We start from the raw sequence: 19261 nt of genomic DNA on the forward strand, positions 1-19261 counted from the left end.
ACTCGGCGTCCGCTGCCCCGCGGCCCAGCTCCGAGCCGCACCCGCGCTCCGACCTCGCGCGCCGGGGCCCGGCCGCCCCGGACTCAGCGCCGCCCGCGGCTGCCCCGGCCTCCTCCGGCCCCTCGGAGCACGGCGGGGAGCTGGGGACCCGCCGGCGCCCCCGGATCCGCGAGGCGGGGCACACACCGAGGGGATCGCGGAGCGAAGGCTCGTATTTACACTCGTCCCGGGCTGCGCCCCGAGGTCGGGGCGGGGGCTCCCTTCTCTTCCCCTCCCCCTAGGTCGAGTTTCAGGCGCACGTGACTCGCCCTCTGGTCCCCAGATAGCCTCTCCGGGCACACGCCCCAGCACCCAGTATTTCCACCCCCACGCTCGCCCCCGCCCTCCGCCGCGGGCCCCCCAGACGACGTGTGCAGCGCCCCCTGTATCCGTGGTCAAAACAGGGGACGACTCAGCTGCGAGCCGACTGGGCGCGAGGCAGGGCGGCCTTGGGTGGGGTTTTGAACTGTGCAGCTGGGAGTAGTGTTTTCCGAGAAGCAGAATGACACGAGTTTCCTTGGGGTTGGTCAGCTGGAGGTCTGCATCTGGACTTTGAAAGGGGCTGGCCTGGGTTACCTTGGGCAAGCTGCTTAACCTCTCCGAGCCTCGGTTTCCTCCTCCGTGAATTCGGATAACAGTACCTAATTAGGGAGGCTGGGAGGTGAAGGATGGACCTGGGGGTTGTGGTGCAGGGCAAATGCTGAGCTCGGTGCTCAGGAACGCGGTAAGTGTTCCTTGTTGCTGCTGCTGTGGCTATTATCATTATGTCTGAAGACCTGGTGACAGGATGCTTCCAGACCCTTACTGATTCCTGGCAAATCTGTCAACCGCCCTGAGCCTCAGTTTCCTCGTCTGTAAAACAGAGGGGAGGTGTGGGCTAATGAGAGGAGGCGAAGGCCAGTCATTACAGATGTGAGCTTAACACGGCGTCTTAAGAGTGAGCCGTGATACCCACAAAGCTCTGTGGCAATTTGAGCAACTGCCCGGGAAGACCTCAGAAGAGAGGGGAATCCCCGAGTTAAACCATCAAGCCAAGAGAGAGGAACTCACATTTGCTGAGCAGCTACCAAATGCTGGGCACTTTCCAGACAAAAATCATTAAATCCTCAAAACATTATGGGCTCATCTCAACCTCACAACTTTTCACAGGGGGAGAAGGCTGGCGGCAGGCAGCTGGAACATGGTGGGTGGAGAGCAGAATGGGAAGTCAGATCTTCTGGCTTTTAAGTGTGGCCCTTTCCATTCCTCCACGCCAGGAGGAAGAGCAAGAGCAAAAGGCTCAGCAGGGAGAAAGGCACAAGGAGTTCTCTCTGGCAGGAGCAGGTGTCAAGCTCTGATGGTTTCACCTCTTAAAATTCATTACTGGCTCCCGGAACTGCCAGATCAAGGTCAAACACTTTAGCTTAACACAAGGGGCCTTAGAATAAGGGTTCTAACCCAAGACACTTTTGGATCCCTTTGAGAATACAGTATACAATGAGTCCACTCCCTGTGAAATGCATGTGTGAACATGAGCGCACACACACACACACACATACTTGCTTTCAAATTTCAGGGGCTTTTGTGGGCCCCTCCCTGGGCTCTAGAGGTTCGTGGGCTCCCATGGCTTTAATAGTTGCCCTTCTTCACCCCCAACACATTTCCACATTTTCCTCTCATGGACTATCGGCTCCATGAGGGCAAGGGCCTGCTCTGCGTTCCCTGCTGTCTCCCCAGGACCTAGAACAGCACCTGGCACCTAAGAGGCACTTAACAAGCACCTGTGTAATGAAGCGTGAAGTCAGCTGGTTTCATACCTCCTTGCCTTTTCACCTGCTCTTTCTTCTTGTGGGCATGGCACATTCCCCCCTTAATTTCCAATGTACTCATCCTTCACAACTCACTTCAAGTTTTACCATTTTCCTGGAAGCTGTCTGGCCTCCTAAGCTGGGTTTGGGGCCCTGTCCATGTACTCCCCAAAACATTAGCCTAACCTCCACTGAAGCCCTCCCGCTGACCTAGACTCATTGGTTTCACTGTTGGCCTCCTCCCCACAAGCGGTAAACCTCCTGTGAGCCTGCAGCTGCATGGTAGATGTATGCCTGCCACCTGTCCCAGCACCTGGCACGCAACGAGCCCCCCCTCCCCGGTCAACTTTCGGTGAATAAATGAAAGAGAGTGGTGGAATGTGAAGCTGAAAAGGTAAACTGGGGTCAGTCTCAAAGGACCTCTGCAAAGCCAAGGACTTCCAGTATTGGGAGATGGCTGACAGGAACTCCTGGAGGGTGTTTTCTTTTCTTTTTCAGGATGGTGATAGATGTGATAGAGTTTGCTTAATGAATGGAGGAGGATATATTGGAAAGAGAGACTTTACAATAGTTTAAAGACCTTAAAACCACTGTAATAGTTAAGGTGGGAAAAAAGGGGGGGAGGGGAAGAGACCTAAGATACATTTCTGTATCAGACTTGATAGGATTTCTCAGCCCCCTTCTTGCCCTCAAAAGTGATCCCTTCCTAGACTCTGTCTCCCTGACACTACCCGAATCACCTGGGATCTGCCAGCTGCAGCCTGCTTCACAGCTGGGCAGACAGGAGTACCCACTCTGCAGTCACACCGGCTGGGTCCCGATCCTGGCTCTGCAGCCATGAGCTGTGCAATTTTGCCCAAGGTATGCATGCTCCTGAGTCTCCCTCTTCTAGTTAAGTGCTGGAAATAATAGTATCCAATTCACTATGTAAGAAGTTATTTCTTCTAATAAGTAGTTATTATAAACTTCTACATGAAGAATGTAAATAAAATGGTGCAGGCGCTTTGGAAAAACAGTTTGGCAGTTCCCCGCATAGTTAGCATAGAGTGACCACATGACCAGCAATTCCACTTTAGGGATATACCCAAGAGAACTGAGAACAGCCACAGATGCGGAAATTTGGACACAAACGTTCATAGCAGTGTTATTCAGAATAGCCAAAAAGTGCAAACAACCCAGCTGTTCATCAACTGATGGACAAACAAAATAGTATGTGTACTAATCTCCATTGTAATCATATTTGGTCATAGCAATCCATGCTGCTACCACATGGAAGAGCCTTGTAAACACTGCTCAGTGAAAGAAGCCAGACACAAAGGGCCACATACTGTATGACTGCACTTATATGAAATGCCCAAAATAGGCAAGTCCCCTGGGACAGAAGTGGATTAGTGGTTGCCGGGAACTGGCGGAGGGAAAAATGGGAAGGGATTGTTAATGGGTATGAGGTTTCTTCTTGGGGTAATGAAAATGTCATACAATTAGTGGTGATGGTTGTACAACTTTTTTTTTTTTTTTGGTTGTACAGCTTGGTGAATATACTAAGATCCATAGAATTTCACACTTTAAAATACTTTTTTTAAAATATTTTATTTATTTATTCATGAGAGAGAGAGGGGCAGAGACATAGAGAAGAAGCAGGCTCCATGCAGGGAGCCCAATGTGGGACTCTATCCCGGGACTCCAGGATCACACCCTGGGCTGAAGGCAGGCGCTAAACAGCTGAGCCACCCAGGGATCCCTAAAATATTTACTTTTAAGATTAGTCAAAAAAATTTTTTTTAAATCTTTAAAAACAAAAGAAAAACAGGGGGCACCTGGCTGGCTCAGTCGGTGGAGCATGCAACTCGATCTCGGGGTTATGAGTTCAAGCCACCACATTGGGTGAAGACATTGAAAAAATAAATATAAATCTTTAAAATATTTAATTTTATGATATGTGAATTATATCTCAATTAAAAAACACACCTTTGCATGTCTTGGGCACTAGGGATTCAATGATGAGTAAGATACAGACCTTACCCTCAGAGAATGCAAAACCCAATGGGAAAGAGGTATAGATGACTCAAATAATCACACAGGAGTTGTAACTGCATCTAAAGGAGGTGCTAAGGAAGAGAGACGTATGGTGCTTTGTGAACACATCACTGAGGAGAGGGGTCTGATCTAGACTGGAGGTATGTTTGTGCTCTGATCTGAAGACAGCTTCCCACGACCCCCAAGAGGACACAGTGCCTGGGGAGGAGGATACCAGAGACCTTCAGCTTGCTGAACGAGGGCCAGAATGGATGAAGCACACAGAATGAGGGGACTGTGCTGTGAGGTTGAGGCTGGAAAGATCCAATTATGTTGGATCTTCTAAAATAGTAACTGGGGGGGATCCCTGGGTGGCTCAGCGGTTCGGCGCCTGCCTTTGGCCCAGGGCGCGATCCTGGAGTCCTGGGATCGAGTCCCGCGTCAGGCTCCCCGCATGGAGCCTGCTTCTCCCTCTGCCTGTGTCTCTGCCTCCCTCTCTCTCTCTCTATATATATATATCTACCATGAGTGAATAAATAAAATCTTTAAAAATATTAAAATAAAATAGTAACTGGGGGCACCCAGCTGGCTTGCTCCGTAGAGTATGCGACTCGATCTTGAGGTTGTAAGTTTGAGCCCCGTGTTGGGTGTAAAAATTACTTAAAATCTTTTTTAAAAATCTTTTTAAGGATCCCTGTGTGGTTCAGTGGTTTAGCCCTGCCTTTGGCCCAGGGCGTGATCCTGGAGTCACAGGATCGAGTCCTACCTCGGGCTCCAGGCATAGAGCCTGCTTCTCTCTCCTCCTGTGTCTCTGCCTCTCTCTCTCTCTCTGTCTATCATAAATAAATAAATAAATAAATAAATAAATAAATAAATAAATAAATAAATAAATAAATATTTTAAAAAAATCTTTTTAAAATAAGAAGTGGGAGATCCCTGGGTGGCTCAGCGGTTTGGCACCTGCCTTTGGCCCAGGGCGTGATCCCGGAGTCCCGGGATCGAGTCCTGCGTCAGGCTCCTGACATGGAGCCTGCTTCTCCCTCTGCCTGCGTCTCTGCCTCTCTCTCTCTCTCTCTCTCTCTCTCTCTCCCTGTCTCTATGTCTATCATGAATAAATAAATAAAACCTTTAAAAAAATAAAATAATATAAGAAGTGCCCAATAATGATCATAAATTACCTTCCTCTTCCCTAACCTGCTCCTGCTCTGTTGTTGCCTGTGTCAGTAAAAGTATCGGCCTCCGCCTAGTTGCTTAAGCCACAAAACTGGAGCTACCCGACTTGCTTCCTGCCTCACCTTCCACATCCAACCTCCTCCAAGGCCTGTGGACCCTATCTTTAAAGACCTCTTATTTTCATCCACTGCCATCCCAAAGCCCAGGTCATCAGCAGCTGCCACCTCTACTCCAATCTAGCTTTTCTTTCTTTTTCTTTTCTTTTCAGGGAGGCTGCTTCTCCCTCTGCCGTGTCTGTGTCTCTCATGAATAAATTTTAAAAATCTTAAAAAAAAAAAAGATTTTTAGTAATCTCTAGCACCCAACATGGGGCTCAAATTCATAGCCCCCAGATCAATAGTCACACACTCCACTGACTGAGCCAGCCAGGTGCCCCTCTCAACCTGGCCTTTCTGATTCCACCTGTGACCCCACCATCCAGTCAGAATGATCTTCTGGAAACACAGACTTTTTTTTTTTAAGATTTTATTTATCCATTCATAGAGACAGAGAGAGAGAGGCAGAGACAGGCAGAGGGAGAAGCAGGCTCTTTGCAGGGAGCCCAACGTGGGCCTCGATCCCAGGTCTCCAGGATCATGCCCCGGGCTGCAGGCGGCGCTAAACCGCTGTGCCACCAGGGCTGCCCCTGAAAACACAGACTTGATCAGACTGCTCCCCTTGCAAATTTCCCATGACCCTCAGACAAATATACAAACTCCCCACGATGCCCCCAAGTCCATCTGGGCCCTACCTGCTGCCTCAGCCTCCCTTCTGGCCGCTTTCTTTTCTATGCTTTCACCATGGTGACCTCTTCATGCCCAGTAAAACCCCATGTTCTCATACCTCATTCCTCCTGGGCCTGGAACATTCCCCTGACCCAGCCTATCTAATCCTTCAGAATATGACTTAATGGTCACTTCCTTGGGGAAGGTTCCTTGCCTACTCCAGCAATAAATCCCCTTGCTGTGTGATCTATACATCTGAGTTTCCTTTTAATGAAACCCATCAAGATGTGTCTGTTTCATCCAATGGACTGTATACATCCCAGGGCAGGGATCCATGCCCACCTTCCTCACCACTACTCTCCCACAACCTACCTGCCACCTGCCAGGCAAATTCCTACTGATCCTTTGAATCTCATTTCCCTACCACATTCTGGGGGACATCCTTCTCTGAGCACCCAGATTTGGGGGCACATACCTTTACGTTGCCCCACAGCTGCCAAACATATCCTGTGGCACTTATCACAACTGCAAAAGCAACTGGTTTTAGTAGGTCCCCCCCATTCAATTTTGTATCTTGTTCCTCTTAACAATGCTTGTTAGAACACCTCTGTCAGGTCAGCTTACACACATCTTTATGACGATCCCTAAAACTATGTAAAATTCCACGTGCATGTCTATTTTTCTAAAGAACCATCCATAGGGGCAGCCTGGGTGGCCCAGTGGTTTAGCGCCACCTTTGGCCCGGCACATGATTGTGGAGACCTGGGATGGAGTCTCACGTTGAGCTCCCTGCATGGAGCCTGCTTCTCCCTCTGCCTGTGTCTCTGCCTCTCTCTCTTTCTCTGTGTCTCTCATGAATAAATAAATAAAATCTTAAAAAAAAAAAAAAAAAAAAAGAACCATCCGTGGCTTTTGTTGGAGTTTCATGGGAGTCCAAGACCTGAAGAAGTTAAGAACCTTCCCCCAGGAGCTGAAGATTCTTTCTTCTTCAAAATAGCACTGGCAACCCAGACTTCTACTATGCAAAACTGTCTCCACTAGCGTACACGTTCCAAGAGGGCAAGGATCTTTATTTTGTTCACTGATGTGTCCCAAATGCCTGGAATGGTGCCTGGCCCATGCTGGGTATAGGGGTAGAAACACTAGAAATACCTAGTCTCAAACAATTGTTGTTTTTTTTTTTTTAAGATTTTATTTACTTATTCATCGAGACACAGAGAGAGAGGCAGAGACACAGACAGAGGGAGAAGCAGGCTCCATGCAGGGAGCCCGACGTGGGACTCAATCCCGGGTCTCCAGGATCACACCCCGGGCTGCAGGCGGCACTAAACCACTGAGCCACCTGGGCTGTCCTCAAACAATTGTAATAGCTGTGAGAACTGTACGTGTATTGGTTAGCTATTGCTACATAACAAATTATTCCAAAATGTTATGGCTTAAAATAACATTCATTATCTTAGTTTCTCTAGGTCAGGAGTCAGGGTGCAGTTTAGAGCGGTCCTCTCTGCTTCAGAGGTTGCTCACAAAGCTGTGAAGTGTCAGCTGAGTCTGTGCTCATCTAGAGAAGCATCTGCTTTTGAGCTCACTTGAGTGGTTGTCGGCAGGACTCAGTTCCTTGCCAGCTGGAGGCTGCCCTCAGGTCCTTACCACATAGGCCTCTTTCACAGGGCAGCTCACAAGATGTATGCTTCATCACGATAAGCAAGAGGGGAGAGCCAGCTAACAAGAGGACCATTCCAATCTCTTCTACCCTAACCTCGGAAATGGCATCCTGTCGCCTTCTGCTGTGCTGTTTGTTAGAAGCAAGTCTGTAGATCTGGTGCACACTCAAGCAGATTGGAGCAGGAAGGACTAACTGTGGGCAGGACCATTGGGGGCCATCTTAGAGCCTGCCTATTCCAGGATATCTACGTGTTTTCTCATCTAGCATCTGGCTCATCTGAAAACCCAGAGCAGGCACAGACTAAATGCCTATAGGTCAAGCAGATGAGAAGGGAAGAAATTAGCAGTGGGAGTTTTGCTGCTCCTCCTCCAGCAGACTGCGGCCAAGCAAGAACGTAGGCTGACTTGTTAGATACTCTGAACTTTCGAAAGAAGTCAAATCCAGATTTTTGAGAGACATCTCCTGACTTTAAAACTGTGATAATCTAGCAAAAATACATGAGGATTGGGAGTTTTGAATGCCACTCAATGGCAAAAAGAGGCTAACCTATCCTACCACCCTTTGTATGTGTGTCCTATCTCCCCAGCACCCACCTCCCGCTCCCCTCAACATTCACAAGGGCGGGGAACGAACAAATCCACTTTGGATGTTTTCTGTAGCTCTTTGCACCTAGCAGCCAGTAATAAATATTGTTGAGTGAAAAATGAAATTGCTGACTTGTACCTCTTTAGGGAGCATCCCCCTACCTCCCCGATTCTGGAGGAGTGGTTAAAAGTGGGCTCTGCTGCCTGAATAAACTGGAATCCTCGCTCTCACTTGCTTGTTGTGTGACCTTCAGCCAGTAACTAACTTTCCAGAGTTCAGCTTCTTCATCTATAAGGCGAGAATAACCATACCCGCTTCGGAGCTGTTGCAAATGATTAACTGAAATAATAGACTTCTTAGCACACCGCTGCAACTCCAGAGCTATTCTTCCTAGCTCCCTGGCACCTCTCCCCTTAATCCGTTACCTACCATCCTCTTCCACTACCCACCCAGCTGGCAGCTAGGGAGAGCCTCGGAAACACAGATCTGTCACTTTCGCTGCCAGGGTTTATATCCTCCAACAGTTTGCTGCTGCCCTCAGTAGGAGAAAATCCAAACTCCTTAACAGGGCTTCTCAGGCTCTTCTGGAGCTGTCTGCCCAGCCCCCAAGTCTCCTCTCTCACCACCACCTCCCTCACACTCTGAAGCTGTTTCTTGGACGCTCCACGTTTTCTGCCACTTCAAAGCCTTTGCAAGTACTATTCCCTCCAGCTGGAACCTCTTCCCTCCGCTCCTACCACCCCTTCTAGAGGTTCTTGCTACGCACTATCAGAATTTTTGATGTTCCTTTTTAAACCCGAGGACAGGCCCAATACCTGTCTTTCTCACCCCTCCCCTCTCCCTAGCACTACGCGGGCACCTGAGAGGCTAAGAGGCAAATAGTCGTTGGAGGGGGCACTGTGGCTGTGCCGGGGATGCTGTGAGCAGACGGCGCCACCTGTTGGCCCAAGCTTGCACTTCCGTACCTAGGAAGGAGCCCTCACTTTCGGCCGCCGCCAAGGTCAACGGACCAGGCTGGGAGGTTTTCCCAGGGTCTGTCGTGTGTCTTCACACCAAACTCGGCAATAAACAAACAAACAAGCTAACATCATCAAGCACTTAATGCGACAGCAGTAGGCACTCTCCTTTGTGTTTTAGTGACTAACACTTCATTTTCATACCACTCACTCGATGAGGTAAGTACCATAACTACAGTCTTACATATGGAGTAGCTAAGGCACAAGGCAGGTAAGGACCTCACCCATGATCACTCTGCTAGAAACTTCTACCCCAGGCGGTCTGGCTTGGCCCTGCACTTTTTTTTTTTTTTTTAAGATTTTTTTTATTTATGAGAGAGAGAGGCAGAGACACAGGGAGAGGGAGAAGCAGGCTCCATGCAGGGAGCCCGACGTGGGATTCGATCCCGGGACTCCAGGATCACACTCTGGGCTGAAGGCAGGCGCTAAACTGCCGAGCCACGGGTTGCCCCACTTTTTGTTTTTTTAGAGAGGGAGAGGGTCACCTGGATGGCTCAGTGGTTGAGTGTCTGCCTTTGGCTCAGGGTCTTTTTTTTTTTTTTTTTAAGATTTTATTTATTTATTCATGACAGAGAGAGGCAGAGAAACACAGAGGGAGAAGCAGTCTCCCAAAAGGGCCCTGATGTGGGACTCGATCCCGGATCCCGGGATCAGGCCCTGAGCCGAAGGCAGATGCTCAACCACTGAGCCACTCAGGCATCCCTTGGCTCGGGGTTTGATCCCAGAGTCCTGGGATCAAGTCCCACATTGGGCTTCCTGCATGGAGCCTGCTTCTCCCTCTGCTTGTTTCTGCCTCTCTCTCTTTCATGAATAAATAAAATCTTTAAAAAAAAAGGGGGGGGGGAGGCAGAGAGAGGGGCAGAGGGAGAGAAAATCTTAAGCAGATTCCACCCTCCCAACACGGAGCCCAACCAGGGCTCAACCTCACAACCCTGAAACCATGACCCAAGTCAAAATCAAGACTTGGTTGTTCAAGTGACTGAGCCACCCCGACGCCCATGGGGCTGAACTTTTAAGCACCCAACTCCCTGTTTCTAGTGCTTCCTTTACTCCATGCTCAGTTACCTGAGAGGATTCGTCCCTGACACCCACTTGTCCCTACTCTGAAGGCACTGCAGCCACAGTGGCATTAGTGTCAACCAAAATCCCACCTAGAGAGAGTGAGCCATTCTGAAAGCTGCCCAGCTCTCCAGGACACTTCAGAACTGGAGGCACTGGTCTCAGCAAGACAGCAAGTGTAGCAGTCAGCCCCTGCTCCTCTTGTGACACTTCAAGCAAGCAACCACTGCTCTGAGCACCCCCCTGCCTACTAGGTCCCCTTAGCCCAGCTGACTGGAATAGGCGTTTTATTTGTACATATTACATCCCTAGAAAAAGAATCCCAGGATTTTCCTTCCTGTGTGTTTTCATCTTGTTTTCTTCACAGTCCATGATGCCAACTGAGGTTGTCAGGACAATAAAACCAAACTGGCAGGACAGGACGGGAGCCATTTTTCTAGATCTTTGAACTGGATATCAAACCTGGGGCTGGTCACTCCGCACTTGTTAAACCTGCCCGTGAGGTTCACAATTTTCCCAGCTCTGCAATTATCCATAAACTCAAATTTGCCAATGTAACCATGCTTCATCATCACAAGTAGAAACCAGACAATGACTTTGGAGCATGGCCTAATCAGAACCTGGCATTTGCCTCTTTTCAGCAATTTTTTTTTTTTAAGATTTTATTTATTTATTCATGAGAGACACACAGAGAGAGAGAGGCAGAGACTCAGGCAGAGGGAGAAGCAGGCTCCATGCAGGGAGCTTGATGTGGGACTCGACCCTGGATCTCCTGGATCTCCAGGATTCCGCCCTGGGCTGAAGGTGGCGCTAAACTGCTGAGCCACCTGGGCTGCCCTCTTTTCAGCATTGTTAATGCTCTTGTGGAACATCTGCCAGGACATTCACATGCACCAATACTGCGGCCCAGAAAGATGGTAGAAAGAGCTAGATCAGATACCACATGCAGAGTGAGGAGCGCAGTCCCTGATTCAGGTGAACAGTGAATGGCAGTGGTTTTCACTTACTTCCTGATCACTCACATCACACACAAAGCTGAACCCTTCGTATGTTTCATGTTGCCATTTAGAATCCAGGGACTGGCTTGGCTACTTCCTTTTCAAATCCCATCTCCTGTTACTTGCTCCTCTAAATATTCCTTTATTATCTGGAAAACTGCCCACCTGACTCCACTTAAATTTTAAATTGTTAAACACATGTACACAGCTAGTATTTACTGAGCACTTCCTTTGTCCCAGTTAGCATTCTAAATGCCATAAACGTATTAAACCATTAATCTTCACAACCACCAGATGATTATCCTCATTTTCACAGATGAGAAAATTAAAGCACAGTGAAGTGACATGTTCAGCAAGTGGCTGACCTGGAGTACAACCTAAAACTTCCCACTAGTCTGTGCTTTTAAACACGTTAGACTCCCTCTGCTGGTGGAGGCTGTGTCTGCTGCCCCTGCTCCCAAATGCCAGGCAGACTGCTTTCCGTGTGGTAGGTGTCAACAAATCTGTTTTAATATATATACACACACATACACGTACATACACAGTCACATCACAGTGTGACAAATACCCCTTCTCCAACCGGGGAGAGTAACTCTACCATACTCTGGGTTCCTGGAGGCTCTCCAGAGGGAGCCGAGGCCCGGGAGTCTTCACAGATGACACCCAATAGGGGCACTTTTATTAGGCGAGTGGGAAGGGGCAGGGCACACCTTGGGGTGTATACTGTCTGGGGCCTCACACGGGCCCAGAGCTCTGCTGCACTCTCTTCATCAGCTCTTCATCCTGCATAGACAACTCTGTCAACTTTTTGCCCATCCGCTCATGGATGTCCAGGTACTTGGAGACACAGCGGTCCAGGCACACGGACTCGCCCTTGGACAGTTCTGCTTCCTTGTAGTGGGGAGGCACGCACTTCCTGTGGCAGGCACTGGTCATTCTGGAGGGGAAGGAAGGGCAAGGTCAGCTCAGCAGCATCTTGAGGCAACCAGGAACTCTCCATCATGCCTGCCCTGCTAATTTCACATCCCAGGAAGGCAGTGTAAATCCTCAGTTCGCATCTTAACTGAGAAGGTCCTTGAGAGTGCTCACCTGATCTGAGCCCAAGTTTATTTAAACAGGAGCCATTAGTTGACTACTGGGTATGTTCCAGGCATCATGCTAAGTGCTTGACATGGCTGGTTATGCAGTCCTTACAATGACCCTGTGAGGCAGGCACAATCTTTATCCCCATTTTACAGATAAGGAAATGCAGGCATGGAGAGCCTCAGGATCCTGTAAAGCTGGGATATGAACCCACAGGACCTCATGGCCTGCATTTTTAAATTATTTAAATATTTGGAAGTATTCTAATATACAGCCTTCAAGATAAGCCATCAAGAGAAAATACCATGGAGCTGAAGCCAATAAAACCAGAAAACATGTGGACTACTTACTTTGTACTGGGCATGATACAAACCCAATAAGAGCTTGTTATATACATTTCTTTTTTTTAAGAATTTATTTATCTATGGGACGCCTGGGTGGCTCAGTGGTTGGGTGTCTGCCTTTGGCTCAGGTTGTGATCCGGGGATCTGAAATTGAGTCATCACGCTCCCTGCGAGGAGCCTGCTTCTCCCTCTACCTGTGTCTCTGTCTCTTTCTCTGTGTCTCTCATGAATAAATAAATACATCTTTTAAAAAAAAAAGATTTTATTTATCTATTTAAGAGAGAGAGAGTGAGCACAAGCAACGAGAGGGGCAGAGGGAAATGGAGAAGCAGACATCCCACTGAGCAGAGAGCTGGACATGGGGCTCGATCCCAGGACCATAACCTGAGCTGAAGGCAGACACTTAACCGACTAAGCCACCCAGGCACCCCTTGTCACACATTTCTACATTTAACATCTATAATGTCTCCTTGAGGTAGGCACCATTATTATCTCCATTTTATTTATTTATTTTTTTACACTTGATCTTAGCCAAAAGGCTTAGAAGCAATATTTATTCATTTATTTAAAAAGAACTAGTATTATGTATTTGAGAAAGAGAGAGCGAGCACTGGCGCGGGCATGTGTGTGGGCAAACAGGGGAGAGGGAGAATGTCAAGCAGGCTCCCTGCTGAGGCTCAATCCCATGACCCTGAGATCACGACCTGCAATGAAATCGAGTCAGATGCTCAACCGACTGCACCATCATGTGCCCCACCTCCATTTTATAGACAGGAAAACCACTAAGCAGTCCAAGTGACTTGCCCACGGCCACACTAGTGGTGATTGGCGCAGTTATGCTTTGTTCCCGCATCTGCCAAATGGTTGTGGGCACTCGTTTGGAGTCAGACCGAGGTCCTGGTCCTGACATTGCTACTGACCAACTGTGAGCCCTGTGAATGTTATTTAACCTCTAGAAGCCTCCATGTCTTCACCTTAGAATGGGACAACTAAGACCGACCCGGTGGATCATTTTGAAGATCACAAAAGATGAAGGCGCGTAGAATGCTCAGCATGTGCCCGAGGTGGAGTAAGAGTTTAAGAAATGTAAACCACCAAGCGGGCTGTGTGCTGTTTGCCACAGGCAAACGCTCAACCGTTCCTGAAAGCCAGCCAGAGCTTGGACTGGGGCTTCTCTCGCTTGCCAAGTGCATTCCAACTTAGATGTCCAACTCCTTCTAGCGACCCGTACCGCGTCTGCATTGGCCCTCAGCCACGAGGAGCGTAGGTGGGGGTGCGCACCCTCCGACAGGTGCCCTGAGGAAGGGTGACCTAGGATCACTGTCAAAGACAAGGAGCGCGCTGTCGGCTCTCACCTGTTGTACATATCGGCCATCATCTCCACCTCCAGCTCGGCAGCCAGCTGCTGGGCCCTGAGCGGATCCATCTCAGCGCTGCGCCGTGGGAAAGATCTTCTGGCCTCCTAGTCCTGGGAGCGGACATCACCGTCAGCTTCGAGCCCTCCCGTTCCGTTTCCCATCCCAGGGGGACGTAGAGGATGCGGAAGAATCACAGGACACCGGGCGGGCAGGGGTCACTGACCTCAGTGGGCTCAACTATCCCATCTCACAGATATGGAAACTGAGGCCCGGAAGGGGAACACAGCACGTCAATGGAGGGGCTGGAAATCGAGCCCTGGCGCCCCAGCCCCTCGTGGCCACTCTACCCAGGAAAAGATCTCGGGACCGGAAAGGAACACTGAACCGCGGGGCCTGAACCTCCAGGGCCCTGGGAATTCGATCACACGCGGTGCTAAGGTCCACGGGTCCCGGCCCAGGGGCTGCACCTCTGACGTGGCGGCGAGGTGCATCGGGGTCACCTTGAAGCGAGCGGTCACTTACCACGGCCTGGGGCCAGTCACTGTGCCCGCGGTGTCCTCAACTTCGCGCAAACGCTAGACAGCCGCCGCACGCCCAGGTAGGCTAAGGCGGAAGCACGTGGGTCACTTCCGGGAGGGAAGTCCCGCCTCCCCTTTGATCGGACTCGCTTCCGGAGTGAAGCCCCTACGAGGCGGCGCGGGGAAATCGGCTACCATAGAGAGGAGCCGCCGGCCGTGCCCGAAGGCGACTTGCAAGGGCTAGAGGGGACGCCAAAATACCATAGAGGCTTGGGCGCAGTGCAGAGCGCCTGCAGCCTGGCGGTGCCGTCCCCAGGGTTTCGGCGGAGAGGTCACAGTGCGACTGTCTGTAGGCGGGCGCCGGAGGGCGGGGCTCCGCGAAGCTTGGCCGCAGCCCCCGAGGCTCGACGGCGGGTCACAGACCCCGGCGCGGCGCGGAGAAGGAAGGACGCCCTCCAAGGCCGTAGTGTCTGTGCTGCTCGTTACGGTCGCCCGGGCCGCTCCCAGTGCCCCGATGCCCATGCCTCGCTCCATACCAAGCAAATCAGAACCTCTGGGAGCAGGACGCAGACTTCAGTAAATGTTTCAGTTGACCTCGGGCGGTTTCTTGGTGCAGCCGAGGTTGCGAGCCAGAGCTCCCCGGACGGAGGGAGCGCAGCGGCCCGCAGGTGCTAAGCTGTCTCCGGGCTCGCAGGAGGACGAGCCGGGTCCGCGCAACTTCCAGACGCCCCGGCCCAGAGAGATGAACAAGAGCAACGTTGGCTGCCGCCGGGGCTAACCTAGTGCATCAGAGCGAGGAGGAGGAAGGGGCTGTGAGCTGCTCTCTCCAGACCCCGTGCGTGCGTTGCTCCATCTGCACCCCTACACCACAGAAACCCGCCCCCAATCCTTTTGTTTCTCAAGGGATTTCCCAGTAAACAAAGTGTACAAGATGCAAAGCGTCCGCTGCCCATTGGAGGAGGTGGGCCGGACGCTGTATGGCTGGTCACTGTATGCTTCCCTCACTGCCCAAGAAAGTCAGGATCCTAAATTCAGCCCTCATGTCTCCTCCAAGGACTCCTCTTTCGCAAACCCGGTGCCCCAATCCTTGAAAATTAAGCTAGAGGTGCCTGGGTGGCTCGGTCGGTTCAGGGTCATGAGACAGAGCCCTGCCCTGGCCCCCAGCTCAGTGCAGAATGGGCTTGAGATTCTCGCCCTCTCCCTCCTCTGCCTCTCCCCACGTGCACATTTGAGCGCGTGCGTTCTCTCTCAAATAGATAAAATCTTTTTTAAAATTAAGGTATAGAAAAAAAAATTAAGGTATAGGTCTGCCCCAGTGGCTCAGCGGTTTAGCGGCGCCTTCAGCCCAGGGTGTGATCCTGGAGACCTCCGATGGAGTCCCACATAGGGCTCCCTGCATGGAGCCTTTCTCTCTGTGTGTCTCTCATGAATAAATAAATAAAATATTAAAAAAATAATAAAATAGGGGCGCCTGGGTGGCCCAGTGGTTGAGCATCTGCCTTTGGCTCAGGGCCTGATCCCAGATTCCGGGATGGAGTCCCGCATCAGGCTCCTTGCATGGACCTGCCTTTCCTCTTTCTGCCCCCCTCTCTCTGTGTCTCTCATGAATAAATAAATAAAATCTTTAAAAATAAAAAAGTTAAAAACTAAAAATAAATAAAATAAATATTTCTCAATTCATAGACACACACTTTAAAAAAAATTTAAGGTATAACAGGGGCCCCTAGCTGGCTCAGTCAGTAGAGCATTCAACTCTTGATTCCAAACCTCCCCCCACCCCCCACCCAGCCATCCTCCTGAATTTGAGCCCCACCTTGGGTGTAGAGGTTACTTAAAAAAATTTTTTTTCAATAAAATTAAGGTATGACATCTATACAGGAAAATGACTAAAATACATAAAATTTAAGCTTAATTTTTAAATATATATTTATGCTCATAAGCACCACTCAGATCAAAATACAATGTATTTCCAACACCCTTAAAAGTTATCTTATGTTCCTGACCAGTCAATACCGGCTCTCCCAAAGTTAACCAGTATTCTGACTTCTATTGCCTATTCTTGAACTTCAGGTAAATGGAGTCATACACTATTTGCTGGTTTGTGCCTGACTTCTTTAGCTCAATGTAGTGTCTAAGATTTCATCCACATTGTTGTGTGTAACCATTATTCATTCTTTTTTATTGCTGTCTAATGTTAGATTGTATGAATGAGCCACAGGTAATTTATCCATTCACTGTTGATAGATTTTTGGGTTGTTTCCAGCTTGGGGCTGTTAGGACAATGTTGCTCTGAATACTATTGTATGTATGTTTTAGTGGACACATGTTGTAGTGGTTTTTGCTTTTAATAATATAGTCAACATATTATGGAATATAATTGCATGGGAGGGACACCTGGGTGGCTCAGCGGTTGAGCTTGCCTTCAGCTCAGGGCATGATCCCAGGGTCCTGGAATGGAGTCCCACGTTGGACTCCTTGCAAGGAGGCTGCTTCTCCCTCTGCCTATGACCTTGCCTCTCGTGAATAAATAAATGAAATCTTTAAAAGAAAAAAGAAATTGCATGGGAAAACGAGTTCTTACAAGTGTAATCTGTTTCCTCGATAGGATTTTTATTAGAAAAAAAAAAAGGATTTTTATTAGGTGTTACGAAAGCATACTATATAATTCCATTTAAATAATATTCTCAAAATGACAAAATTATAGAGACAAAGAGATTAATGGTTACCAAGGGTTAGAGCCATACAGGTGAGAAGAGGGAGGAAGGTGTGCCTATAAAGGGGTAGAACAAAGGAGATCTTTGTGGCAATGGGATGGTTATCCACCCAGATTGTGGAGATATTTATATGAATCTTTCTTTTTTTTTTAAGATTTCATTTATTTACTCATGAGAGACACAGAGAAAGAGAGAGAGGCAGAGATACAGGCAGAGGGAGAAGCAGGCTCCATGCAAGGAGCCCAACGTGGACTCGATCCTGGGACTCCAGGATCATGCCCTGGGCGGAAGGCAGGTGCTAAACTGCTGAGCCACCCTGGGGTCCCTGTTTATATGAATCTAAACATGTGAGATAAGATGTCATAGAACTATATACACTATTGTTCCAGTGTCAATATCTTGGCTTTGATATAGCATATAGTTATGTAAGATTTAACCTTCAGTACTATCTCTGTACTATTTATGCAACTTCCTGTAATCCTACAATTATGTCAAAATAAAAAGTTAAAACAATCCTTACAAAAATGAAAAATAAAAAATGCACTAAAAGCCCCTAGTCCATGGCAGATGCTCAATAAAAAGAAATCATTGTTCTCATTCTTTTAATTTTTAGACTTTTATTAGAGCAAATTAAAAACATACAGAAAAGTGGAGAGCACAGTATACTGAATTTCCACATACCCATCACCAGACTTTAACAGTTAACATTTAGCCATATTTTCATCTGTTTTTACCTCTAACAGATAAAGTCCTTTTCCACAATGCCATTTTTTTCATGCCTTCAAAATTATAGTAATTTCTTAATATAATCTTATGCACATATACAATTTCTCCCAATTTCTCAAAAATGGCCCCTTGTGGGGCAATTGGATGGCTCAGTCAGTTAAGCATCTGCCCTGGGCTCAGGTCATGATCCTGGGGTCCTGGGACCAAGCTCCACGCCAGGCTCCCTGCTCAGTGGGGAGTCTGCTTCTCCCTCTCCCTCTCCCCACAGCTTGTGCACATTTTCTCTCTCTCTCTCTCTCCCTCCCTCAAATAAATAAATAAATAAATAAAATCTTCTTTAAAAAATGGCCTCTCTTTGGGGACACCTGGCTGGCTTAATTGGAGAAGCATGTGACTCTTGATCTTGAGGTTGTGAGATTGAGCCCCATGCTGAGTGTACAGATTACTTAAAAATAAAATCTTTTTTTAAAAAAAGGACCCCTTTTTTTATGTGGCAAGAACACCTGACATGAGATCTACCCTCTAAACAAAGTTTTAAGTGCACAATACAGTTTTGTTAACTGTGTGCACAATGTTGTATAACAGATCTTGAAGACTTATTCATCTTGAACACCTGAGACTTTATTCCTATGGAATAATTCTGCACTTTCCTGCTCCTCCAAGTGCCCAGGTAATCATTGTTCTTTCTGATGATGATGTCATGGCTATTATCTACTATGAGATTGTGTCTTCCTTCCTATACTTACATGGTTGAGGATTTGAGAACCCATAGGTAGGAATTCCAATTATTCCTGTTAAGTTTCTTCTTATGAAAACAACAACAACAACAGTTTATACAGCCCCAGCTTCCAAGATCTCTTTGGAATCCAGATGTGTCATCTAAAGTTGTTGACCTCTGTCCTGAGCCTCTGGCCTCTTGCTCTACCGTGTTCCACCCCTCCCACCCTCCCAGGCTCCCAAAAGGGAGTTGTGTATTTGCTACTCACCATGGATCAGTATTGTCCTCTTGGATGGGACCTCAACCCCAAAGGAAAGGATGCAGGGTTGTCACCTAGAATCTTATATGGGCCCTGACCACTCATGAGAGACGTAGAGAATACAAAGACAGCCTAGGTGGAGTCCCTTAAGAAGAGCAGGAGATAACAGAGCAAGAATGTCAGTGGCTTGAGCGGAAGGGTCATTCTAGTGGCTTGGAGACAAAGCTGGCACAGTCTTGATCACTGCCATCCACTATTACCATTCCTCACCACATCTCCTCACCTTCAGTGCTGACCATCCGGTCCAAGCCACCACCATCTTGCACCTGAGTTACTGCAGTAATGCCCTGACTGGTTTCCCTACCTCAGCTCATGCTCCCCCCTCAGTCTATTCTCAAAACGGCAACCAGAGTCATCTCGTCAAAAACTAAAGTTAGATCA

General features: G+C 48.5%; 1 protein-coding gene across 1 annotated transcript; it reads right to left on the bottom strand.

Annotated features, from left to right (window-relative positions):
- Positions 1 to 11588: 11588 nt before the first annotated feature.
- Positions 11589 to 14568, bottom strand: TIMM10 (translocase of inner mitochondrial membrane 10). Its single transcript, XM_077863320.1, has 3 exons — positions 14408 to 14568; positions 13883 to 13995; positions 11589 to 12037 (listed from the first exon to the last, which is right to left on the bottom strand). The coding sequence occupies exons 2-3, from the start codon at positions 13951 to 13953 to the stop codon at positions 11836 to 11838; spliced, it is 273 nt and encodes a 90-aa protein (XP_077719446.1). The 5' UTR covers positions 13954 to 13995; positions 14408 to 14568; the 3' UTR covers positions 11589 to 11835.
- Positions 14569 to 19261: the final 4693 nt, after the last annotated feature.

This window comes from Canis aureus, chromosome 21 (assembly GCF_053574225.1).
Source record: "Canis aureus isolate CA01 chromosome 21, VMU_Caureus_v.1.0, whole genome shotgun sequence".
Taxonomy (NCBI): Eukaryota; Metazoa; Chordata; class Mammalia; order Carnivora; family Canidae; genus Canis; species Canis aureus.

Bases quoted from the DNA above. Each gene is read 5' to 3' on its own strand.
- TIMM10 (XM_077863320.1), bottom strand. From the start codon at position 13,953: ATGGATCCGCTCAGGGCCCAGCAGCTGGCTGCCGAGCTGGAGGTGGAG. The intron at 12,038-13,882 runs GTGAGAGCCGAC...CTTCCCCTCCAG, and splicing joins ATGGCCGATATGTACAACAG to AATGACCAGTGCCTGCCACA.